This window comes from Artemia franciscana, chromosome 17 (genome assembly GCF_032884065.1).
Source record: "Artemia franciscana chromosome 17, ASM3288406v1, whole genome shotgun sequence".
NCBI lineage: Eukaryota > Metazoa > Arthropoda > Branchiopoda > Anostraca > Artemiidae > Artemia > Artemia franciscana.
In genome coordinates, this window is record NC_088879.1 from 24,155,956 (window position 1) to 24,183,783 (window position 27,828).

Below are 27,828 nucleotides of genomic sequence, written 5' to 3' on the forward strand. Positions count from 1 at the left end.
GCACAGGATTCTCTAAGTTTTCAAAGACACTATTCATTCCACGAATAACTTGACTTATGCAATAAAACGGTCTAATCCGTCTTCTTTACCACACTTCTCTTTACCAGACTAGGGCCGGCTATAGCTGTCAACATGGTGAAGACAATAACTGAAACCAGAGAGCGAAAATTCTGTCTTGTGGGGAAACCTTTGTTTTTCTAACTCCTATATCAGTAGATTTACTAAAACTCTTTTTAGGGTGTATAAGGCCCAATTCTTCCTTAAATAAGATTGTAAAATTGGCAACTTTTAATTATTCGCGTTCACACTTTACCTTGACTAATCTGTATGACTGAGTAGTATGAGTCGAACATCTTACTCACTTCTCTTTACCACTCACTTTCAAACTACAGAAGGAAGCTCAGCCTTCTAGCAATCAATATAGTTTAACATAAACACAGAAATTGTTATTTGGAAGGAACTAATTCTAAAAATACCAACAATCAAAAGATGCATAAAAAAAAAGATGAGTAGCAAAAAAAGATGTGTAAAAGAAGAAAAGGGAAAAACCGTTTAAACAGAAATAAAAGGCGAACCGTTTAAACAGAAATAAGCATCAATGGCCATGGTGTTCCCCAAGCGATTTATTTTAGTTTCAATTTATCCCTTAAAAATATTACTTTGCTAAACATGAATAATGCATGTCTGTACAAACAAGAATAATAGAAATCCCACATGAAGATTTGAAGCAGCATCAAGAAAACATGGAATTTTGGGACCTAAAGAAGAAACTTTTTTGAATATTTACCGCCCCCACCTCCTCCTCCAGCATAAAACTACAAAGTAAGCTAACTTACAAGAAAAGTTCATACTTTTAGACAAATGATAGTATATATTTTACGTTATAAATTTTAATAGATTTTAATATGCTACATCTGTAGAAAGACAAGGAGGAAACAAATATTTAATAAATGGTGGCTTCACGATGAGCTTTCTTCACTTGTTCATCCCCTCTTTCCCTCTACCCAAGGTTCAGAAATTTGTGCAAACATGTTTGATGCAATAATGAGTGAAATAAAGCCCAATAACTAAAATAAACACATAAAGACATACCTCTGCGATATCATTGGAGGTAATCTCAGTTTTTTGAACGTAACTATTTTTCACTTCAGTTGCTAAATTTCCAGTCTGATTATCCAGAGACAACATTTGACATCTTTCATCATTAGCTAGTAAAAACCGCTTAGGCATTTTCTTCTGACGGGATGAGGTACGTCTTGTGGCCAAATCTTTGGAATTCCGGCCCTTCTCATCAGCCGACTTAATTTTTTTTGAGAATTTTTTAGAAGGATCATTTATCGAAGTTGGTTGATATTTACGTCCTCTGGATTTTCTCCTAATATACAATGAGCTGGTTCCCTCGAGGGGATCAGTAACTGGAAGATGATTTGGACGTGCTACCAAATCACCCCAAGAATTGCAATCACCTTCTGACACAATTACCAGATTATTAGTTTCTGCAACAGAATCGACATTATTAGACTCTGCTGTCTCGTCTGTAAGAGGAACATCAACAGTGTATGTGGAATTTAACCGATTTGAAATATTATCCTCCAAAATTAAAGTGCCCTCAGATACCTCATCTTGCATTGGTAGAGAGGAGATTGGTTCACTCAAAGTTTCAGCAATATTCTCGACTTCCTCTAACACTGTATCGAATTGCGGGTCTGTAGGTTGAGCCACCTCAACTACTTCTATATCTACAATATTTTCCATTGCATCAATGCTTTTCCTTAATGAATAGCCTACAAAAGAAAACGCTAACTGAAGAAAATATTCGTAAAAATGATGTTGATTACTATAAAGGAGAGCTCATTAACAATACAGAATATTAAAAAAAAAATCACTATGTAAATTCTTCAACAAAAAGGAAAACCAAACACATCCCAAATTCATTTTTGTTTCACGAATATTCAATAGCTTTTTTGAGAAATCTAGCTAAACCTTCGGTCCTGAGGCCCAATTAAGCAACTACAACCCATGGACCATAGTTGTGGAGCAAATCCAGAGACAATTGATTAGGCTCTTAAAACGCTTAACCAAAGTTTTAGCTGCTAACCCCGACCAAATTTGACTGATATTAAAAAGAAACATCTTTAGGGGTAGCAAATTAGGGAGGGAATTGGCTGGTATTCGCCTCTTAGATTTCCCTCTAAATTTTGATGAACAATTTGAGGAAATATTTTCAATGAAAAATACGATTTTTGTATTTTTCGTGCCAAAATTTGGAAAAAGACCAGCCATACATCGTTTTAAAAAATGACTTGATCCTTCTCCCTAAATTTCTATGAATTAACACCACTGGCCAGTCTTCTGGATATGAAAAACAAGAATGTAGATCATCCCTTACAAACGTCCGACCGAGCATATATACCCAAAATACTGGTTCAAGCTATTGATCAGGTTTCTTTGTAAATTTAACATTACGCCAAATAATTAGGCAAGAAAACGGACTCTTAATTCCACAAATACCTTTATGTTCCCATAAAGATAAGACTGAGGGACCCCCCCCCCTCTATCCGTTAGTGATAGAATAATTCTCTGACTCTGAAAAGCAGACATGGAACTGACACCCATTTCTGGTGCTAGTTTTGGTGACAAAAAGGTACAATTAATTCACGAGTTCTTACTTCCGATCAGTGCATATAAATAATATACAGTAGAATCACGACTCAGTAATATTTGGCTGCTACAGTTTTGACGCGTATAAAAGCTGTGTCCATATCCTCGTCTGTCATCATCCATCAACAATTCAGTGTATATTGCCGTGGAACATGTATTTTGGCAGAAATTTTCTCAAAATATCTTTGAAACCAACTCGAAACTTTGAAACCTACTTCTAATTTCTAAAAACATCTAATAATAACATTACACTACTAACTACCGATTTTAATGTATGTATTGGGATAAATTAAATTAAAATTAGATTCTTTAAAATTTAGTATTACAAAAGTGAAGCCAAGTTTCGCGTTCAAGAGAGAACCCTGACCTGTCTACACGTGAAAAAATCCAATGCCGCTTGTATTTCTACGTTCTCCGGAGCACTTTCATCTCGGTTCAGCTTTGTATAATGGTTGAGATAGGGAATGCTTCTACTTTATATTATTTATATATAGTGCTACCGGTTAAATGAAAAGAAAACAATTTTGCTTTAATTGAAAGCATGGAGGAGATTTTTTGATTGAAAACGAACGAAAATTATATTGCTACTTTCCCCCTCAATCCTTGTTCTTTACGTTAAAGTTTTAGCACTCTTAAATAAGGTTGCTATTCTAATTAAACAGCCCTTGTGTTTCAGGATCCGTTATTAAAAAATTGGGGCAAACAGTCAAACTGTAGCGTAAAAAGCAAGGTATTGAAGAGGGGGGGGGGTCCTTACTTCCCGTAGAATATATTTTTTTTAATTTACGATCGTTTTTCAAATAATGCAGGTAAATATGGCTCATCCTCCATAGGACCCCCCCCCCCTCACAGAAAACCCATCGGTGGAAATTTCCTCTTGCGCAAACTAACCCCCCCCCGTAGAATTCCTTCCGGGCAGTTCCTTCCTCGCTAAAAATACTCCCGCCCCGTAAGATTTCTTGCGGAAGATGTACTCTTAAGAAATCTCCTTAGCACACTTTTATTTGAAAGACTAATTTCTAATCGTTTTCTCATCACTCCGTAAATCCCCCATTCCGTGGAATTTCTTTCTCATAAATCCAAACACGCTGAAAATAGCCCCGCTACATCTCCACTTGCAAAATTGAGTTGGCAAAGAAAAAAAGTAAGACAAACGAAAAGAATTTCGAATAGGAATTCTTTCAAATTCCTCCTCCAGAGTAAAATTTCCCCTGGAAAGTTTCTTCCCCACAGAAAATTCTCCTTATGGAAACCCACTCAACGTGCAAAATACCCCACTCAAAAAAAAATCTGACTACTTCCCAATAACAAATACAATGTGTAATCAATGGGCAAGTGTCATAACTTATGTACCTATCCCAAACTTTGCCCTCCCATCTTTTTGGTTACGTAAAAGGGGCGTTAGAACTTTTAACTTTATTCGAAGACACCCTCTTCCGATCTTTAAATAAATAAATAATAAAAAAAACACACATCCGTGATCTTTCTTCTGGCAAAAAATGTAAAACTCCACATTTTTGCATATAGGAGCTTGAAACTTCCACAGTAGGGTTCTCGGATACGCTCAATATGAGGGTGTAATTTTCATAAGGATTCTTCGACCATTTGGGTGTTTCCTCCCTTTTTCGAAAATAAAACAAATTTTCTAAAGCTCGTAACTTTTCATGGGTACCACTAAACTTGATGATTCATATAGATTTAAAATAACATGATTAGCTAATTCTTTTGTTGTATCTATCATCATCAAAATTCCATTTTTTTTAGTTCAGGTTACTTTTGAGCCGAGTCGCCCCGTACTTACAGTTCATTACCATGAACTGCTCAGTGAAGCTCAGTTAGGATTAAAAACTCTTGTATATATAAGGAAGCCAAGAATTTGATGACTATCTTTCCTAGCGTAGATTACATCCAACAGAAGCTTCCAAAAGCCAGCACTAAAACCCTTACTTTTACCTCCCACCGAGCACCAAGGCTACGTGTTTAGTAGATGTTATGATGACAAGAATTTAGGGGCCCTTTCCTCCACAAAGGGTGAAATAGATGCGTGCTCAGCGTGCGATGGGTGGTGCAATTATACAAGATTAAGTACATTTTCTTCTGACCTGTACATCTGTACGACTTTTTCTTAAAGTTGAAAATTCAGTACAATTTTGCCAAACTGGTATAAATTCAGTAAATTTGCTACAAAATTCAGCGTTTTTTTTTTTTTCGATAGTCGCAATTAGGACTCTCACTGTTCAATGTTATAAAAATAGTGATGGCTCGCGACTTGTCGCTTTCTTCTTTGTGATTTTGAAGAGAGTATAAATTCTGTGCGAACGTACGTTTTCAGCTGTTCTTTTCAGAAAATTGGCATAAAATTTAAAACGACCACCTAGTTTCATCGTTAAGGTAGGTATGTGGAAGTATAGTTAAAACTGACCCATTGGTAACTGCAGATAGCTAAAGGTGCAGATTAGCTATCCCTGATAAGGCAACATATTTTTACTGTATATTTTTTTTTTTACTTTTCCCACAAATTAAGTTTTTCAAAAAAAAGTAAAGAACTAATTTAAACCCAAAATGGCCATAAATAGAATCAAATAATTTACCAAGGATACAACTACCATAAACCGGCATCAATAAATAGATGAAACCCCAAACAAACAGATTTTACAATAAAATAACCGAGCCAAACTCAAAACCAGCAGAAATTAAAATGAGTAGGGTTCAAAACCCTCATGCTTAAGACCAGAATATTATTTGCACTTAACTGAAAAAAATTCTTTCAAATGTTTTCACTTTTATACTTTAAGAAGTCAAAAATTAATTGAGATTTTAAGGAATAAATATCAGCATATGCATATTAAACTGACAATACACCTTCATTTTAATTTTTTTCAGTAAAATACAAATTATATTCTGGATTTTAGAAAGTAGAAGGGTTTTGAATCCCATTTCATATTAAATTCTGCTCGTTTTGAGTTTGGTTATTTATTGCAATTTCTGTTCGTTTTGGGTTTCATTTATTTATTGATGCTGATTTGAGGTAGTTTTATGCTTGGTAGATCATTTGATTCTATTTTTGTTCATTTCTGGTTTAATGAAGTTCTTTACTTTTTTTTTGAAAAACCTATTTGGTAAAAAAAAATTTCTTAATTAATTTCTGTTCATTTTATATTGACATAGTCTTTTTCAGGGAAAAAGAAAATAATAGTTAGAATTTTTCTGTTTTTTTTTTCAAGAACTTATTGTTTGGCTTACTATTTGTATGCTGGAAAAATCTTTTCAGCAATTTAAAACAACATATACCCTTTTGAAAATGATGACACAAATGGTAGTGTTTAATTTAGTAACATACATCCTCTAGTTGACCTCATAGATAAAATTTAATACAATACCCAAAAAAATTTAACCTATGCTCTTTCACAGCTAGAAATACTTACACTCCTTTGATTTAGTAAAATGTTAGGAGCAAAAGTAGTAATAGAAGTAGCCCCGAAAGTTCGAGCTTAATACCATCAGTCGTTCTTGGTATATTGCTGAGATGTCTTTTTGGCGACCACCATACACACAGTCCGTTTTGATTTAATTTTAAAACAACATTTAGTTTTTAAGCATAATAGGCATATTATATAAACTGTGGGGGGTTGAACACCCTAATAATCCTAGAGACATAGTTACTAGACCGTTCACTTATGATGAAGAAAATGGTTGTCTTAAAATTTTGATTAGAAGTGTCTGGAAAATTATGAGCTAATGAGGAGGGCTGATTACCCTCCAGTCACTTTTGACTCCTAAGAGAGCACAAGAACGTTTAGTTTTCAATCAAATTAGCCACTTTAAAAAATTCGTTAGTTACAGTAACCGTAGAAGCAGCATTAAATTCATACACACAGTGTCTTCTAGCTAGTTCAATATCCACAACCTATGAAGATATGGAGGTGAAATTTTCAGAAAATATTTGAAATTTTCAAAATGGCATATCAGCAATAGGAACAGTTTTGCGTGTGACACTAAAACTTACAACACCTTATACGGGGGGTGTTGAACAAACCAAAAGACAAAATTTGTATGATAATACTACTGCTTCTACTCTTACAACTACCACTATTATTATCACTGCTACTACTACTACTACTAGAGCTAAGACCACTATTGTCAACTATACTCCTACTGCTACTACTATAACTAATATAGCTACTACTACTACAAATAAACCTAGGGGTATTCAGGCGAACATTTTGGGCAATATTTTACCCAAATAAATCGAAAACAGTACGCCGATACAGGTTGTCAAGAGGACGTATCAGCAATGCTTTAGGACCGGTTGATAATATTAAGTTAAAAATTTCATCGTTTGTTGCAGAGGACGTTGAAAAAAAAGGTGCTATTTACATTCTCCTACTACAACTATTACCACGTATAATTACTGAATCTTTCAAAAATGCTGAGTAAAATTGATATCTAAAAACTTCGTTTGGATGTTTGTCACGGGAAATGATGGACGTGGGGGGTGGGGGTGTTTCTCTCAAATCACTTTGACCCTTAAAAATGACAATATAACTTCCAATATAAAAATCAAATGAGACCCATCTGAATGTATTATGACCAACCATCCATATAAAACTAATATGGCCAAAGGGCATAACTTAAAGCCCTTCACCCAGGGGGTTGTACCAACTCCCTGGAGGCATTGTTATATGTTCTTTGGAGTATTTTAAACAAACTGCCATCGCACAATTTCAATCAGATGCTTTTGATGATACGAGGGGTAGTTTGGGGGAGGGGGGCTAGTTGACTCCAATCACTATTGACTCTTAAAAAGAAACTAGAACTTCCAATTTCAACCAAATGAGCCACAAATAAAGTTTATACAGACATCCATTCCATAAGAACCTTGAATGCCCCAAGGACAGAACTTACTTCTCTCACCCTCAGGCTCGGTGGTTCGGATCAACATCAAAAGCCTTGTTATATGATATTTAGACTATTTTGAATAAAAGGACTGTCTAAAAACATGTATTGAAAGGACATTGGGAAAACAGGACGTGCTTGTGCGTGTGGGGGAGGGGACTAGGTGTGCTCTGACCACTTTTACTATCAAAAAGGACACTATAATGTCTGATTACCAATCCAATGAGTCTCATCCAAAGCATATACGACCACCCCTTCAAAAAACCTTAAATATGCCCTGGGTGTATTTAAATCCTTGCCCCTGGACTTTGGGGTTTGTTTCCACCCCAAAAGCCTTTTTATGTGATATTTAGACTATTTTAAATAAAATGGCTATCTCAAAATTTATATTAGATGCATTTTGAGACAACACGAGATGTGTGTGTGTGGGGGGGGGGAGCAGCTGCCCTCTCATCACTTTGACTATTAAAAGAGTAGTAGAGTTTCTGATTATCGATCCAGTTAACCCCCTCCAAAGTTTATATGACCACGCTTTCTATTAAAAACCTTACATGTCCCCAGGGCATAACTTACAGCCCTTGCCATGAAGGCTGCGGAGGGGGGGGGGGTGTGTTGTTACCCTCAACGACATAATTTCCGGACCTTTCAAATACGTTGAACAAAATGGCTATCTCAAAATTTTTAATTGGAATTGGTTGAGGAAATGATGGGCGTGAGGGGCGTCATCTGCCCTCCAATCACTTTCGACTAATAAAAAGGCCACTATTCCTCTCAATTTCCAATCGAATGAGCCCTTTTAAATGTTTCTAAGACAACACTTTCTGTAGAAACCTAATATGCCACAAGGGTATAACTTACTACCATTGTCATGAGAGCTGTGGGCAGGAATTTCCAACGTACTGATGTAGTCGAAAAAAAGCCGTTAGGTACGTATGAGAAATTGAGACTTTTATTTTAAAAACGACTTTCACAGCGTGTGGCGCCGAATCAGCACTTTACGTGAGGTATTAGTCAGATAAAACTTGTTACATAAAAAAAGGGAAAAACAGACACAGACGCAGAGTGTCAGACAGACACTTGTCAGATTAAACAAGAGCTAAGAGCTCATATGGCACTTGTGACGAGGTCGGAAGAGCCGAGAGCTCATATGGTACGAGGTTGGAAGAGCCAAGAGCCAAGAGCTCATTTGGTACTTGTGAGAAGGTCAGAACCTAAAGAATCCTAAAGAACCTAATGAAATACCTCATTTTTATAATCTTTCAGAATTAACCCTCGCCCCCACTCCCCCAAAGAGAGCGGATCCGCCCTTCCAACTCCCCCGAATGTCACAGGATCTGGTCGGAATTTGAAATTAGAACTTTATAGCACAAGATCCTTCTAAATATCAAATTTAATTAAGATCTGGTTACCCTTTCGTAAGTTACAAATACCTCAATTTTAAATCTAAGCGTTTCCCATCATTTTAGGTCTCCCCACCCCAAACTTCCCCCAATGTCACCAGATCCGGTCAGGATTTAAAATAAGAGCTTTGAGCCACGATATCCTTCTAAAAATCAAATTTCATGAAGATCCAATCACCTGTTCGTAAGTTAAAAATACCTCATTTTTTCTAATTTTTCAGAATTACCCCCCCCCCCCAACTACCCAAAAGAGAGCGGATCCGTTCCGTTTATGTCAATCATCTATCTAGGACTTGTGTTTATTTTTCCCACCATGTTTCATCCCGATCCCTCCACTCTAAGTGTTTTCCAAGTTTTAGGTTTCCCCCTCCCAACTCCCCGCCCCCATCGCCAGATCCGGTCGGGATTTAAAATAAGAGCTCTAAGACACGATATCCTTCTAAACATCAAATTTCATTGAGATCCGATCACCCGTTCGTAAGTTGAAAATACCTCATTTTTCTAATTTTTAAGACTTACTCCCCCCTCCCAACTACCCCAAAGAGAGCAAATAAGTTCCGATTATGTCAATCATGTATCTGGGACTTGCGCTTATTTTTCCCATCAAGTTTCATCCCGATCCCTCTACTCTAAGTGTTTTCCAAGATTTTAGGTTTCCCCCCTCCAACTCCCCCCAATGTCATCAGACCCAGTCGGGATTTAAAATAAGAGCTCTGAGACACAATATCATTCCAAACATCAAATTTCATTAAGATCCAATCACCCGCTGATAAGTTAAAAATACTTCATTTTTTCTATTTTTTGCGAATTAACCGGGCCCCCACTCCCCCCCAGATGGTCAAATCGGGAAAACGACTATTTCTAATTTAATCTGGTGCGGTCCCTGATACGCTTGCCAAATTTCATCGTCCTAGCTTACCTGGAAGTGCCTAAAGTAGCAAAACCGGGACCGACAGACAGACCGACAGAATTGGCGACTGCTATATGTCACTTGGTTAATACCAAGTGCCATAAAAACCAATCAACTGAAAAATTGAGTCAATACAACAAATTCACTGATTAAAATGTTTACAAATGCAGGAATGAAACTCTTCCTGTATCTTTCGTGGATTTGTGGGAGAGGTTGAAGGGTTGGGACTTTCTAAGATTTGGGTCTTTGAGGTTGGGATCTTAAAGGTAGAAAGGGCAGGGGGAATAAATCTTGGAAACCAGAATTTGTCATGGCTTAATTGCCAAACCGGGTACACAGGAGGGTTCTTCTCTCTGATAGGGTAGTGAGCTGGAAATACTTAAGAAGAAAGTGATATGGGAGTTTACCTTGACCATAGACAATTCTTAATGCTCGCTTCAGGACTGACTCTACTGTATAAGATTGGAAATGTAGTTAAGCCAAAATGCCAAACGGTCAAGAACATTCAAGAACAGGGCGAATGAAACTTAAAATTCTTAAAAGGTGGCAAGAAAACTTCAAGCGTAGAAAGTGCCAAATTAGCTTGCTTTGTGATGTTAGTAACGTGGACCTCCCACTTCAGATCACTCGAGATACCGAGGAGTTTGCACTGCTGGACGGACATCTCCGGAGGGATGATCCGTCCAAGCCTGATTACTTTTTGCCTCTCAAAATAATCTATGTTGGAACAAATGTGGAAAATGATGAGAAAGAAAGAAATATTCATGCCCAAACAGTGCATGCCTTTACAATCGTGTCTGAACTTTTGCGTAAAGTTAGTAAAGGAGCTTCATCGCTTCTACTGCAAGTCAACCTTTGTGGCTGCCTCTGGCAAAGAAGACTTGGTACCAGTAATAGTCATGCTCCCTAACTTAGTCGATCGACAATCTTTAGAAGAATTAAACGCTCATCAGCGTTCAATCTCTGCTGAGTCTAAGCGTTTGCCGCTTCAGTACTTTAAGAGTCCTGAGCTTTTGTGGGCGAAACTCAATGAACTTGAAAATAATCTTAGCTCCACAAGATACTGGGAGCCTTGCACATTCATGTTCTCTTTCATGTCCTTTCCAGACTCATCCGCTTGTGTACAACACATTATCAGTGCAGTACCAGTTGTTTAAACAGTCTCGAAACCGTCCTGCAGTTGAGACCGTTTACTCATTGATTCATGCAATGGAGCATATCCACGACCACGGTACTTGTGTCTCCAAGAATCCTCAGGAAAGAAAAGAAAGGGTAAAAAGAACAAGTACTTCATAAAATACAAGATACTAAAGAAGAAGAAATTGAGTTTTTGCTTAGAGATCATGATGATGCGATTCTCTTAAGTCTTTTCTTGCAATTTTAATTTCTGAACAACTGATCTGTTTTGTGTCTCTAAGGGAATTCTGATCTGTTTTCCAACAAAACTAAGGTTAGTAGCTCAGTCTTTCAGCTCCTGGTTATAGGGGCTCGTTCTAGATCGGCAAAAAAAAAAGAAAAGAAAAACTACCTATAGCTGCCTTTTAGCTTGAGGAATTGGAAACAACTGCTACACTAATTCGATGCTAAGCTTTTTCAAAATACTTTGATTGATAAATCATAATATTTATAATATAAGCAATATTTTTACAGATGTTTTGGAAAACCTAAGGTATATTTTATTCATCAGTTCCTTCCAATCGCTTCAACTATAACGCAGCAGTAGTTACTTTTTATATACTTTATTGCCAAACTGGAATGAAGCCTGGGGTTGATCAAAATATATAATCCTAAATAATGTGCTTTTTGGGCCCTAAAGGAGTTGGACGATCCAATAGAAAAGGAGTTAAGTTGTGACTTCACCTCTCAGAATTTCTAACATCTGGGCTTCCAGGTTCTGGGTTTACTGTTTTGTTCACACATGATTTGGAACGTCAAGCCAGACCAAATGTACCCCGGACAAAATTTGAAGAAAGGGGGAATTTGAGCCTCCAGACTTCCAGATTCAGGAAGATTTTATGGGGAAAAAATATTTTTAAAGGTGGATGACACAGAATAAGAAATTAAAAATTGACTTTGATTAAACATGAAAACAAAAGGATTGTAGAAGCTCTGAAAAGTGCTGGAGAGTGGAACTGAAAAAAAAAAAAACCCATCTGGGGCTCCTCTTTTTTTGGACCGGCTTCACTATCCAGAAAGCCCAGATCCGCTAGGTGAAGTCCCAGCTTTAAATAACATATTCTTATTAATAAAGACGGTCTGACGACCCATATGATGGAAAAGAAAACAATTATTAGGGTATTATGCATTACATTGACGACATGTTTTCTTTTTAGATGCTCTTCGATTTTAAAGGAAATAAATCAATAATAACAGTGATAAAAAAAGAGGAAAGAGAGAGCAAAAGAGCAAAGGAAGAGATTATGTATTTTATGGAGAGTACTGTTCAAAGCAAGATGCGCGTAATATTTTTGTGTCTGGTACATTTTTTCCCGGAAAGTACATTTTAAGAGCTGTTTGGTACAAATCAAAATTTTAAAGTCGTAACACTGCGTACTACTGAGAGGTGAAACTGAGAAATTAAATGTTACTACCCAGCAGGTTGAGATGAAATATCATCACCCCTTCAGCTAGATGTCCTGATGACCGGAATTAGGGGCTTTTATTTTGAACCATTTTGTTAAAATCCGATAATCCTTTCTGGCAACCATCCCAATGACAAGAATTCATAAACCCCTCAACATAAGTCCAGACATGTCCAAACTCTCAAAAGGCAAAATGAAGAAAATTAATCCAAGTCTCCCTCACTTTCAGTTGAGATTTGAATACCTCTTCTGGTAGTTGTCGATGGAAAATAATAAACAGAATATTTGCGTATAATAAAACTCATTCAAAGAAAGCAATAATGTTAAGTTTGAGTGAAAACTTTGACATTTTCCTAACATTTCCGGTTTCTTAAAACACCGGGTAAAACGAGAATTCGTTGACTAGAGCAGGGAAGCTGCAAAATACAAATCTCTTTACACCAAAGTAATCCGCTGAAATGGTTAATAAAAGTGCGGGATTGAGCTGATATCCCAAAAAAAAAGAATTAGAAAGGCTCACGCTTTCTATAAAAGAGAAGATATCGCCCGTGCGAAATAGATCAAGGCAGTAGGTGGAATCGCCATAACACATTAAACTTGCAAAAAAAAACATAAGCATCCATTTCTACAGGAAAACCTGGACGGGTAAGAATAGGGCTAGATATCCAAACTAATAATTACTCACCAATCTTATTCTTTTTAATGGGAGATTCGTCTTTTCCATTTGGGAGTTTCGGTTTCTTAAAGGGAGAATCAGCTTTTTCAATCTCTTGCACTGAAACTCTTCTTAAAAAGACCTTGGGTGACGTCAATTTTTGGGAAGAAGATTCGGTTTTCTCCTGCAACTTGAATTTCTGGGACGTAAGTTTGTCTATCTCCCCAGGTGAGAGTTTCTGGTTTCGGGTCCTTTTCAGAAGGACATTAGGTGATTCGGGGGAAGATCCATTTTTCTCGTGGAGCTTAAGTTTCTGGGGTGTAAATTGCTCAATTTCGGCAATTGAGAGTTTCTTCAAAATAACCTTTGACTCGGGCAATTTTCCTGGAGTTCCAGTAGGGGACGATTCAGGTATTGTTCGGTTGTTTTGGTCAGGCGATAAAGACACAATACGACGTTTAGGTAGTCGTCGCGGTACAAACTGTAATAAATGAATAATTAAAGTAACTAGGCCAAAACATGCGCGTAGAGACAGATTACATCCAAAGTAAGGAGCTCTCCTCGTGATCCGTCTATGACTGAATTTTTCATCCTTCTAATATCTTTTTTTTAATGACAATTGGAAACAACTAGCGGGTCAACACATCTTTCGCTTTTCACAAAAAGGCTATGTACAAAATTAAGGTCCAGAATAGGTTTTAGAGGCCCTAAAATTGAATTTTCAAACATTTTGTTGAAATTAAAGTTCATTGACTACTACATAGGAGAGACTTGATATTTTTTTCCCCTTTTGACACGAGTTGACATATCAATCTGAATCAAGTTCTTATAACTCTCCAACAAATCCTAGTTTATTACCTGACCTTGAGAACCCCTCAACTTAAGGAGCAAACACTAGACTCCCACAAATCAAAAAGAATTGTCAACAATTAATTCTTCCAGTACCAAGAGATATTGTAAACCATCTGTGTCGTATTTTACTCAGCACTTTAACGATAAAGCTCTAGAATTTATTTGATGTTTGATAGAGTTTATTATATGGACTTGTGTGATATTTGCCTGTGAATGCTTTAGTTTTGAATCCAATGTACACAAGACATACCTAAGCTAGCGTTTGCTGTTTTGTCTGAAGAAGCACCATCAACTTATACGCTTTCTCTTAGTTTATAACTACCATGTAAGCTTTGCTAAATTTTCTTTTTGAAAACAACTGGAAACAATGTAAAAAATATTTAACAGAATGTGTCTCGTCAGAAAACCTTAACGCATTTTCAAGTTTAATAGATAGCAGACATTGTTCAAGCAGGAGATTAAACTATTTACCATCCTAAACGACAAAAATAAAACCAAACACAAAATGAGAATTTCTGAGTTTGTAAAATGACGTAAGTACAAAATAAAAGAAAACAAAGGTTCCCAATGTGTGTCATAGCGTAATTTTTTTTTTCAAATACAAAAGGCAGCATACTCACTTTATAGATGGCTTATATTTTTACACTGAAGATCTGGCCTATTAATAGTAAATCAGGGAGCAAGGCTGTATCCAGGGGATTTGAGACCCACCCCTCCCCCTGAGAAATTTTTTCCGATTTGTAAAAACGTAATAAAAATGAATTCTAAAAAATTGTTTTTTTTAAGTTTTTACCCCCCCCCCCCCTGAAAAACAATCCTTTTGACCCCCCTCCCTTCTGGGAAAAATCCTGGATACGGCACTTTCAGGGACACACAAAAGGGAAGTAAAGGATCAAAAACCCCTAAAGCCTTGAGGTTTCTCAATTTCCAGTACAACGTGATATGTTTTTGGTTCAATTGTCCAAATTTCAAAGCTGTGCCTCACTCTTAAATGTAGCACCCTCAGACCTAAACTCCCACATACGTGCCTGGTCACACGTTTTTTTTTTTTTTTTTTTTTTTTTTTTTTTTTTTTTTTTTTTTTTTGCTTAGAAAGCGTGATAAAGATACATAATAAAAAAAAATCGATTCAGAAAAAAAAAGCAAGATTGTACTGCAAAATCTGAGTTGCTGCTTATAAAGAGGAAGCAAATTATGAACACTGCACAAGGATTATGCCTACCCATTGATGTTTAATTATGCAGGCATGTGAATTGTACATGACCAAGTAAAAAAAAAAACAACCTATTTTACAAAAAAAAATGCTGTTAAACTTAACAATATGCTGAGCACTAAATCATGAAGTTACAACTGAACTGTTGTAAGAAGGTTAATAAAAGGTGACAAATAACAAGCGCAAGCGAGAATTATCTTACAATTCTGTTGACCTGTTTCATAATGATGTTACTACATATGAATTTGATTGGTCAAATCAGGAAACTTCAAACAATGGACTAATCTGGAATTTTTTTGTGAGTTGAATTACAATGTGTCGAAGAGATTTTTAGGAGTGAAGTTCAACTTCTATTGAGAGGGGGGAGGGAGGGGCAATAATTTTTAACAATTCGTGAAACTCAATATTCTATCAGGGACTTAAAAAGCTAGGGATAGTGAAAGCACTATTGCAGCGATTGCTCAGCTGTAATGGTTCACACTAAGGTTCTGGTTTGCAGAAATCTAGTGACACGGAGTTTTAGAGAAGAATACAAGATAGAATGAAAGTGAGTTAGGTGCCCAGGAAATGGACCAGGACACTTTTATCCCTGATTGGTTAGAAAGCTACTTAGGCCAATCCCTTAGGGATGCTCAAAAGAACAAAAAAGTTAACGGGAGGGGTATCTTCCAAATGACTTGAAACTTTATACTTTGATCCTTGGGTCAAAAGGACCCAATTTTGCTAGAAAAATGCTATTAGTTCAAAAAGAATATGAAACTTCTTGTGCAAGTAGGACTTTAATCTAAACAAATTTTTTAAGTTGGGGTATGCCCTCCCCCAATGAAACCAAAACATGTGTGCAATTGGTTTGAAACTTATATATCTACAGCCCCCCCCCCGCACATTGTTCAATCTTATTTGTGGTAATTATGTTCATTTTAAGTCTGACTTGATTATTTATTTATTCTTGTTTTGAATTAAATTGTTATTAATAATAGGACCCAGCAGGCAAGTCCACATGATTTATTTTTTTTTTTTACGAAGGGGAGGGGAGTTATAAAAAAGCTTCATTTTTTTCAGATTTCACATAAGAAATGCTGAATAATAATAATAGAAAAAAAAATAAGTATTTCAGCCGCAGCAAAGTCCTGCATTCCTCAGGCGTGCATCCCAATATGCCCAACATCATCTGTCAGTCACTTATAGTTGGATCAAAGCAAGCCAAAAAATATGACAAAATTATTCTTAAAATACCAACCATTGTTGACCTTCGCCTTGCTTGTCTTCTGGCAAATTCTGCAAGACTTACATTTTCAAAGGTCATGTCACCTGACTCCTCACCGTCAGATGGACTAGAAACACTTTCGGCAGTTAAAGGAGCGTTTTCTATTCTCTGAAGCTGTATCACAGGATCTCTCAATCGAAATTCACCAATACTCGGGCGTATTTTTTGAACTTTTGGAGTCTTTTGATGGTTTTGTTGTTTTGCTGGATATAGCTCTAAAATTAAAGGGTAGATAAATATTTCAGCCTCATGAAACGCTAGTGATAAAATGTTATTTAGTTTTCTTGGCCTTTTCAAACGAAGGATGTACTCTTTATCAATCCTTAATAAAATCCAAAATCGAATGAGCAATAGATTTGCTTCAAAAAAGTAAGAGTGCTTCACAAGGAACTCTGACATTTTTATATGAAATACTCGACTTTTCTACACACGAACGAATATGCCTGCACACAGGGAGAGGGAAATAAGAAAGATTCAACTATCAGACTGTCGAAAATATGGACTTCTACCTGGTTCAGCAGATAGTCGCACTTTTGAGTTTTTGATAGTTTCTTTGAACTAGAGCTAGTGAATTCTAGTCGGAGTTAAATATTTGCGGTATGGCAGCTGTCAGGCGTTACGAGGCTTCTCGGGTGAATAAACTTCTATGTTTCAACCATCTGTAAGCGGCACTAATTCCCGAAAATGTGGATGAGAGAGGGAAGCAAAATGTATTTTTAAATGCAAGGGGGGAGGGGCAATTTTTCCACTGAAAATACCAAGTTTTGGACCTTATGTTGCAATATTAGCTCTAATTTGGAATCAAAAACCGTAGATATTCCTAACTACACATTTTGATTAACTTTTTTTTCTGAAATGCGTAAATATTGTCTTTCTATTTTGAACTTCCATGCAGCAAAAGTAGCTTTAAGAGTATAATCAATCAACTCAGAAACCCTAAATAAGAGATTTGGAGAAAATCGAATCCTTATATGCAGATATACCCTTAGTTCGCTTTGATATAGGAAAAAGAATAGCTTAATCTGTGTGACCGAAATTCACATAAAATATACAAAATTTAGAGATGGGGCTCATGGAAGAAAATGCGTCCAAAACCATCACTTGGCGTCCTCCAATCGTACAGATTGAAAATCCTTCCATAACTTGTTAAATTATAAGCATTTAATGATTTCAGAGTTTCTTAAATAATACCTGAAGAGCCATGAGCCGAAAGAGGTAAAACATGTCTATTTTTGCCGAGTCAAGGATGGAAGAAGGATGTTGGAAGACCAAGGGTGCTTCAATTACAGAAATTAAAAACCTAGCATGAAAAACAATCCAACAAATTGTAACATGTCCTCATTTTTAAAATAAATAATTGATATATTTAAAATTTTAAAAGTGCATATTCCAATATTAGCCTTGGATCTGCAATCAATAAACCGACAAATAAAAACATTGGTGAAAATTTAATTCCCTTTTCAAATTATACACGTTACGTGTTTTGATTTAGAGCTGTTACTACAAACGACTCACTGAAGCACTGAACCCCTGAGGACGACATCGTTGCGCACTCGTCTTCCATTCCAATCTGTACAAAGCTTTACTATTTTCTTCCTGTCATAAAGTCCAAATTTCTTTTCAACACTTCCTTATGACCTATTCCCATATCATTTAGGGACGATCTACTTTTCGTCTGAACCCAGATGGACCACAAAAGCACAACTGGGTCGATAAAATAAAACCATTTTCGGACTGAGGTCAAAATTTCATTAGAAGCTATGACAGTACTTAAATCTTCAATCAAATTATCTTGCTGATCCTATTTATTGTCTGTACTCGATTAGAAAAAAAAAAAAAAAAACAAACAAAGGAGACCAGAATTTCGATCAAAAGCTTTTACTGGTTTCGTTATTTCACTTATTTTCTTTAGTTCATCAACATAAATTAAAACTGATTTGAGAAAATGGTTGCATTTACCAATGATATGTTCTTTCATGCATTTACGTTACTTCCATCAGTCCATTCACCTAATAATTATTATAAAAACGTACTTAACCAACTGGTTGAAAAACTTAGAGGGGAGGGGAGGCGTATAAGGACATTCAATCTGTATTAATGATTTGAAAATGAGACCGTGGCTCTTCGAACGCCTATTAGCTTTTAGCAGATAGGTAGGCGTGTTGTACCTTGTTTGAACTTTAAAACGGATTTTGAATCTGTATGATTGGGAAACGAAGACAAGTCATTAGCCCCTCCAACACCCCAATCCACATCTAATTTTCTAGCAGAGTGGAAGGCATGTTACACATTGTTCGAACGGAAATAATGTGAAGACTTTCAAAATGAATGGCTCGAGAACCACATTGGGCCACCATGTGTTACCAGTATAGTAGCCTATTCGCGTCTATAAACCCACCAAGCAAAAATAAACTACATGTATTTTATTCAGGTGGCGCAAGATGATTTGCTAGGTGGCGAAAGAGAGCATTGGCTAGTATCCGTCAGTAAACAAATTAGTTTTCCCCATCACTGGTATCGCGTATTCTGAAACGTCAGGGGAACATAAGAAACTGATAAGAGACGAATTTGTGTGGTTTTAATATGTAATTTGAACTATAAACTACTAGCGCACTTGATAGTTCAGCTTTACCTGCAGAAGTACCATTCAAAATATGCCTCAGCCTAATAGATTAAAATTTTAATTTCAATTAAGGATCTATGTTAACTAGAATATAAAGTAAAAACTTTCTGAGAGCAGATATATTGATTTGTTTTCACCGGCTTTCATTTGACTATCAAACAGTTTGTGGTAACGAACTGTAAGTAAGGAGCGACCCAGCTTATTATTCTGATTAAATAAAACCAACAAGTTTTCTTAACTGCAAGTAAAGAGCGACATTAAAACATAAAACGAACAAAAATTATTCCGAATATAAAAGGGGTTGTTTCCTCCTCAACGCCTCGCTCTTTACTTTAAAGTTTGACTCTTTCTCACAATTCTACTTTTTAAAACAATAAAAACTAGCATGAAGCGCGAGGCGTTGAGGAGGGAACAACCTTTTTCATATACGGAATAATTTGTTCGTTTTAAGTTTTAATGTCGCTCCTTACTTGCAGTTAAAAAAATAGTTTTTTTATTTAATTTCTGAACGATTTTGAATTAATGCATGTTTTGATTTTGGCTCACCGCACATGAATAATTAAACGAAAATTTGCATATTAAGTTTTTGTGGCTAAATGGTTTTCTCATAGTTTTGATCGGACGATTTTGATAAATAAATGGGGTTGGGAGAAGGCCTAGTGCCCTCAAATTTTTGGTTACTTAGAAAGGCAACTAGAACTTTTTATTTTTTTTTTACAAACGTTTTTATTAGTAATAAATAAACGTAACTTACGAATTAACTTAGGTAAAGAACTTCTATATTTGTATATTTTTATTACGTATATGAGGGGGTCTGCCCCCTAGTCAACAGCTTGCTCTTTGCACTAAAGCTTGAATTTAATCCCAATTCTATAAGAATGACTATAGTGTAAAGAGCGTGGTATTGTGGAGGAGACGAACCCCTTATATACGTAATAATTTCTGTTCGCATTAAGTTTTAATGCTGCTTCTTACTTCCAGCTGAATAAAAACTTTTTTTTATCTATTTTCTCATTGTTTGTTTTAAATAATGCTATAAAATCCTGCATCCCCTTCATGGAAATTCTCTTCCCTCATGATAAATTCCTCCATGGAAAGATCTTCCCATGTAACCACCTCCTCCCGCCCCCCTCAAAGCGAAAAAGTCCCCCTGAAAACGTCTGTACAATTCCCAATAACCAATTATATATATATGCAATGGTAAAAAATTTGTAACTTGCAGCCCCTCCCCCGGGGATTTTGGAGGATTAAGTCATCCCTAAGGACATAATTATTTGGTTTTTCGACTATGCTTAACGAAATGGCTATCTCAAAATTTTGATCCGGTGACTTTGGGAAAAAATGAGTTTGGGAGGGGGCCTAGGTGCCCTCCATTTTTTTGGTCACTTAAAAAGGACACTAGAACTTTTAGTTTCCGTTAGAATGAGCCCTCTTGCGACGTTCTAGGACTACTTGGTCGATACGATCACCCCTGAAAAAAAAAAAAAAAACAACAAATAAACACATATCCGTGATCTGTCTTCTGGCAAAAAATGAAAAATTTCGTATTTTTGTAGACAGGATCTTGAGACTTCTACAGTAGGGTTCTCTGATACGCTGAATATGATGGTGTGATTTTCGTTAAGATTCCATGACTTTTAGGAGGTATTTTCCCTATTTTCTAAAATAAGGCAAATTTTTAAGGCTCGTAACTTTTGATGGGCAAGACTAAACTTGATAAAACTTGTATATCTAAAATCAACATAAAAATGCGATTCTTTTGATATAACTATTGGTACAAAAATTCCATTCTTTAGAGTTTCGGTTACTATTGAGCCTGGTCGCTCCTTACTATAGTTTGTAACCACGAATTGCTTGATTTCAAATATATAAGTTTCATTAAGTTTAGTCTTACCCATTCAAGGCTACGAGCCTGATAAAATTTACCTGATTATAGAAAAAGGGGGAAAACACCCCCTAAAGGTCAGAGAATTTTAATGAAAATCACACCATCAGATCGAACGAATTAGAAAAACCTGCTGCAACAGTTTCAAGCTCCTATCTGCGAAAATGTGGAATTTTGTATCTTTCGCCAGAAGAAAGATCACAGAAGCGTTCTTATTTCTCACAGGGGTGATCGTACCAACCCAGTGGTCCTAGAATATCGTGGGAGGGTCATTCGAACGGAAATTAAAATGTCTAGTGCCCATTTTAAGCGACCAAAAAGATTGGAGGGCAACTAGGCCCCCTCCCAGTCCCTTTTTTTCTCCAATTAGCTTGATTAAAATTTTGAGATAGCCATTTCGTTCATAATAGTTGAAAGGACCAATAAATATGCCTTTGGAATAACATGAACCCCTCACAGCCCCAGGGTAAAGATCTTTAAGCTATAAAACTTGCCCATTGATTACGCATAGTATTTGTTATTGGGAAGTATGCATACATTTTTGGGTAAGGGACGGTGAAGAATTTTCCAGGGGGTGAACTTGTCCGAGGAAATCACACATTGAGAGAATTTGCCGGAATTCCTAGACAATTTTTTTTAGTATGTCATGCTTTCTCTTTTCTGTCTCAGTTTTACACTTGGAGTTGTTAAGCGTAATTGTCCGGGATAAATTTTCACCGGGATTGAAGTGTCTAGAGGATATTTCCGTGGGGAAGAGGAATTCTTCTAGGAGGCGGGCCAGATTTCCTGGCATTATTTAAAAACAATCGGAATAATAAAAAACAAGTTTTTTCAACTGAAAATAAGGAGTAACATTAAAACTTTAAACGAACAGGAATTATTATGTATATGAACAGGATTGCCCCCTCCTCAACACCTCGCTCTGTATGCTAAAGTTTGAATTGTGTCCCAATTCTTTAAGAACGACTTCTGAAACAAAAGTCGTTTGATTAGAATAATTAGAAGCTTTTTAAAAGTACTGAATAACTTTAGCGTAAAGAGCAAGGTATTGAGGAGGGGGTAATCTCCTTTATATACATAATGATTTCTCTTCATTTTAAGTTTTAATGTCGCTCCTTAATTTCAATCGAAAAAACTTCCTTTTTTTATTTAATTAAAATAATTAAGACAAGTTTAGTATCTCAAGCATAGGCTAGTTATAAAAGAAAAGTATACAAACACATTTACTGTATCCTTTTGGCAAGAACCATTTTTTTCAATTTTGGCCAATTTAAAGAACAATATAGATAATAGAAAATAATTCAGATAATAATCAATTTAGGCTTTCAATTAGGTTTGTGGTTTTTCTGAGCATCGCTAGATTACGTAGGCTCTTTTTCGTCTTTTTTCTGAGACTGACGCGAAGTTTCCATACATAGTCGTATATGCTCTACTCTCCACGTGTGCACAGTAGACTTGTTTTCAAATTTATATCAATAAAGCACAAGCTAAAAATTTGACTTAGCTGTCAAATTTTGATATATTATATTATATATATTATTATATTATATATTATTATACTATATATTATTATTATATATATTATTATATTATATATTATTATTATACATATTATTATACTATATACTATTATTATATATATTATTATTATTATATTACTAGCTGTTGGGGTGGCGCTTCGCGCCACCCCAACACCTAATTGGTGGGGGCGCTTCGCGCCCCCCCCCAAGCCCCCCCGCGCGCGTAAGTCGTTACGCGCCATATTAGTTACGCGCCATTGTAGTTGTGTCCCTATGTCCCACCTGTGAATATAGATAGATAGATATATATATATATATATATATATATATATATATATATATATATATATATATATATATATATATATATATATATATATATATATATATATATATATATATATATATATATATATATATATATATATATATATATATATATATGTTTTTAACTACGTAAAACTTGCGAATATACAACATTCTTTGCTGTCCCATTGTCTGTGCATATAAATAGATTTTCAGGTTTACCGACTCTTGAACATGCAACATATAATGGTCCATGGGAAAACAATCCGTATTCAGATCTATACCTCATGATTCTAATGATTGCCCTTGAGCTTTGTTGATGATGATTGCTAATCGACCATTCCCTGAGTCGCCATCGTCATTTATATATCCCCCTGTGCACCCCGGCGTCCCCTTTGTAGTTATGTCCCTGTGTCCCGGTCGTCATTTATATTCCCTGTGTCCCGGTCGTCATTTGTGTCCCGGTGTTCCAGTCTGTGATTTCTCTTTGAGTGTCCCGGGCGTCATTTATATTCCTTGTGTCCCGGTGTCCCGGTCGTCATTTATATCCCCCTGTGCCCCCCGGCGTCCCCATTGTAGTTGTGTCCCTGTGTCCCGGTCGTCATTTATATTCCCTGTGTCCCGGTCGTCATTTGTATCCCGGTGTCCCGGTCTGTATATACATTCGTTTTTTAGTTTTGTTTTTCTCCTTTATTTTTTTCCTTTTTTCTTTTTTTTTCTTTTTTTGTTTATTTAGATTTTTAGATTTTTTAGTTTTTTTATTAGTTTTTAGTTTTTTTGTAGTTTTTACCATTTTTTTAGTTTTTTTAGTTTTTTTTTTACTTATGTCCTGGTCGTCATTTATACTCCCTGTGTCCCGGTCGTCATTTGTGTCTCGGTGCTTTGTTGATTGCTAATTTATATTATATTTATATTTATATTTTTTATATTTATTAATATTTTTTTAGTTTTCTTTTTCTCTTATTTTTCAGTTTTTTCCTTTTTTTTAGTTTTTTCTTTTTTAGTTTTTAGTTTTTTTTTGTTTTTTACCTTTTTTTAGTTTTTTTAGTTTTTTTAGTTTTTTAGCTTTTTTAGTTTTTTTATTAGTTTTTAGTTTTTTTTTTAGTTTTTGCCTTTTTTTAGTTTTTTCAGTTTTTTTTAGTTTTTAGTTTTTTACCTTTTTTTAGTTTTTTTTTAGTTTTTTAGCTTTTTTAGTTTTTTTTCTTTTTAGTTTTTTCTGTAGTTTTTACCTTTTTTAGTTTTTTTTCTTCTTTTGTATTAGTGTGAAATAATTCAGACGTCATATGCGGACAAACACGACGTCACTCGACAGACAGACAGACAGAAATAACCCACAAACAACTTATTTTTATATATATTTATTCATATTTTTTTAGTTTTCTTTTTCTCTTTTATTTTTCAGTTTTTTCCTTTTTTTTAGTTTTTTTCTTTTTTAGTTTTTAGTTTTTTTTTAGTTTTTTACCTTTTTTTAGTTTTTTTAGTTTTTTTAGTTTTTTAGCTTTTTTAGTTTTTTTATTAGTTTTTATTTTTTTGTAGTTTTTGCCTTTTTTTATTTTTTTCAGTTTTTTTTTAGTTATTAGATTTTTACCTTTTTTTAGTTTTTTTTAGTTTTTTAGCTTTTTTAGTTTTTTTTTCTTTTTAGTTTTTTTTGTAGTTTTTACCTTTTTTAGTTTTTTTCTTCTTTTGTATTAGTGTGAAATAATTCACACGTCATATGCGGACAAAAATGACGTCACCTGATCCACAGATCCACACACAGACATAGTTTTTTACCTTTTTTTTAGTTTTTTTTAGTTTTTTTAGTTTTTTAGCTTTTTTAGTTTTTTTATTAGTTTTTATTTTTTTTGTAGTTTTTGCCTTTTTTTATTTTTTTCAGTTTTTTTTTAGTTATTAGATTTTTACCTTTTGTTAGTTTTTTTTAGTTTTTTAGCTTTTTTAGTTTTTTTTTCTTTTTAGTTTTTTTTGTAGGTTTTACCTTTTTTAGTTTTTTTCTTCTTTTGTATTAGTGTGAAATAATTCAGACGTCATATGCGGACAAACATGACGTCACCTGATCCACCCACAGATCCACACACAGACAACTTATTTTTATATATATAGATTAAGACATTATTAAACAAGAATTATTATTATTATTATATGGAAACAAGAAAAAAAAAAACATTACCGCTGTTCCTCGGACTTCTCGTTTTAGAAGATGCGACAATTTCTTCTCCTAAAATGTCTTTGACAGACTTGATTTCTTCTGTTAAATCTAGGTACATTGATTCCATTTCTGAGAATCTCAATTGCATTGTTTGATAAAAATTTCTTGCCTTGTTTTCCATATCGTCAGTTCTCTTCTAATAAAAAAGAAATACATCTTGAAACATTTAGAAAGGTACAACAAATAAAAGACAGGGGGTTGAGGCAGACCAAGTCCCAGACTGTAACCAGATGACCTATGCGATGGTGTTTTGGATAAAGGAAGTGAAACCCTTTGTAATACATCGTGGGTCTTGTGGACACATCCTACATATTGATTAGTATCAAGTATACATGATAATAACTTCCCCCTTAAACAAAAAGCATTTTTCATTAAATCTATTACAATTACGATTTAATTACAATACCATTGTAAGACATCTTGATTCTTGTGAACACACCTGTTATTCATTAATATTATCTATGTTGTATAGGCAAATATGTTCCTACTGCCTCAGGCAAAAGGCCGGATTCGCTAAATCTACAATAAAATAAATTTGTCCACATCCTTCATACTTGAAGGATCAGCAAATATTATAAAAAAAAAAAAACCTTTCCCATTGGATAATTAGTAAATTAGCCTACAATCAAAATCATTAAACGAACAGAAGGTAATATTTGGATAGTTTTGGGGAAGTAGCCAAGGTGATGGCTCTAAATAGAGTGGGATAGAGGAAACAGTACTCGCATGTACATTGGCCTTATGTGCATGAATACAAATGAATTTTTCTAGTGGCAATAATAATCCAAACTAACAGTATACCTTCTATATTAATGTCTCTTAGTGTATATGGTACGGAATTCTTCGAATCGGCATCAGTTAACTCACCTTTCGAATTATAAAAATATATGTGCATAGGAGCTCTTACTGAATAAACAGCCAGTTCTGTCAATTTAGAGTGAAATAAGAAAAATGTACAAGAGGAAATAACAGTAATGGTACTGAGTCATTCGTGTCATTTTTGAATGTAGTCAGTTCTGTAACTGTTCACAAGTTCCTGATAAAGGAACTGGCTATGTTATGGCTACTCTGTTTTGATTAACCTTCAGTAAAGATAAAAAATAGTATAAAAATTCATGCCCCTTGCTTCTAGAGTCCTTCTTGTGTTTTCTGTTTCATTTATGGCTATCTTGAATACTTCGCGCATTCAAGGAGTTGGCCTATTGGGAATAGTCGCTCAAGATACATCTGAAACTGATGGATTTAATTTTCTACTGTACATCACAGACTAACAGATGGACTACTCGTAAAGAAAATCCAGTAACTAAACATGTTGTCATTCTTTTATCTGCCTTTCAATTTCATAGAGTGGAATCAATGCATTTGAAAAAGTCTCTTCAGAAATTTTTCTCTGTTAGCCTAAATGTGTCGCTGAGTTCTTCCCCTAAATGTGTCTCCCAACAATCACTATCAATTTGAAACAGTTCAAGGTTGTGGTCTGGACATATAGGGTTATTGTAATCACAAAATTGATTACTAAGCTCTGGCAAACGATCAAATATCCCCCTTAATGATGTCAAAAGGATCGTTTATAGGCAATTTTTCCGCAATTCTAATGATTTTTCAATTTTGAAACCCGCCATTAATGAATACAATGCAAAGAAAGACTTCTGAAGGCTTGTGTGACCCTTATAAATTTTTTTCTTCCCTTTGTCACAGAATTAAGAAAATTTACCTTAAAACTGCAAGTTTGATGTTTAAATTCGAGTTTTTAACAGTTCTTATGCACTTCGTGAAATCGATGCCACATGTTTTTAAACAGATAAATTTTAAAAGTTGATTAATGAATGCTTACCAACTGAACTTACTTGACTTTAATAGATTTTAAAGGTTATAATTTTTTTTGAAACTGTTAAACAGATTTGGAGGGAGTGTCTCTAACCTCCCCAAAAAATGAATAACATTAATTCACCTCCCAAGACAACGAAAAAAAAAAAAAAAAAATCAAACATTCAGTTACTAAACTAATTCCCCAAATCTTCTTAATGGCTGAAAAAGTTTAAAAGTTCTTTATTTTGTTTTTTGATATCAACACAAAATTGTTGAAAAACTTAAGAGAAAAAAAGCTTGGTAAGATGCTTGAAAAGAGAAAAGACAGAGAGAAAACTGGACAGTTTTAGCTCCACTCAGAATGTGACATTGAAAGGAGATACGAGCTTGAAAATTAAAGGGAAGAGCTCGACTCCTAGAAACAGCAAGATTTGGATCTCAAGACTAAAAACAGCTTCTAATACAGTTCTGAATGTACTGGCTACCCAATGCTTGGAAAAGTATTAACAAAAAAGTAATTTTTACCTTGTCATTTCATGAATTGAAAATTATAAATAATTCAAGAGTAAAATAAAAAGAAAATCCCGCATTGTCTAATTTCGTTGTTATGGCTTTTCGGTAAATTTCCACAAGAACATAGCCGAAAACTACCCTTTAGTTTTGCTTAGTGCACAACTAAAAACCAGTTTCAACATTTATGTGAATATAATTACCTCAAATTGTAGCTTGGAGTAATCTAAGGATTTCTACTTGTAGAGCTCCAGAGTTGACGATTTGAGTTGAATTCAGGATTCTTTAGTGACCAGGTGCACTGTGCTGATCCAAAGCTTCCCAGTTGAGTTTACACTCTCTGGAGGACCACTCAGCATCCAGTCTTCGTTTAATGATGTCCACAGATTCAGCTGTAACAGTTTTTGCACAAGAGTTTATTCCAAGTATTGGTGATTCTTGAAGAAAAGAATTGAGGGCGGACTCTGAATAGGGTAGGCTACTTAACGAGTTTCAGCTGATGACCTCTAGTTCTTGAGTTAGGACCAACAGTT

The 27,828-nt window shown here is 35.1% G+C and overlaps 1 protein-coding gene across 3 annotated transcripts in view; it reads right to left on the bottom strand.

The window, feature by feature from the left end:
- Positions 1-27,828, bottom strand: part of LOC136038035 (uncharacterized) — a 64,706-nt gene that overhangs the window by 14,877 nt on the left and 22,001 nt on the right. For 2 of the 3 annotated variants that reach the window (XM_065720978.1, XM_065720977.1), the window contains exons 4-7: positions 24,938-25,112; positions 16,410-16,651; positions 13,135-13,585; positions 1,093-1,784 (exon numbers count right to left, since the gene is read on the bottom strand). In XM_065720978.1, coding sequence (XP_065577050.1) covers positions 1,093-1,784; positions 13,135-13,585; positions 16,410-16,651; positions 24,938-25,112 — 1,560 coding nt within the window. The remainder of the gene's footprint in view (positions 1-1,092; positions 1,785-13,134; positions 13,586-16,409; positions 16,652-24,937; positions 25,113-27,828) is intronic. The other variant, XM_065720979.1, reaches the window with a different exon arrangement.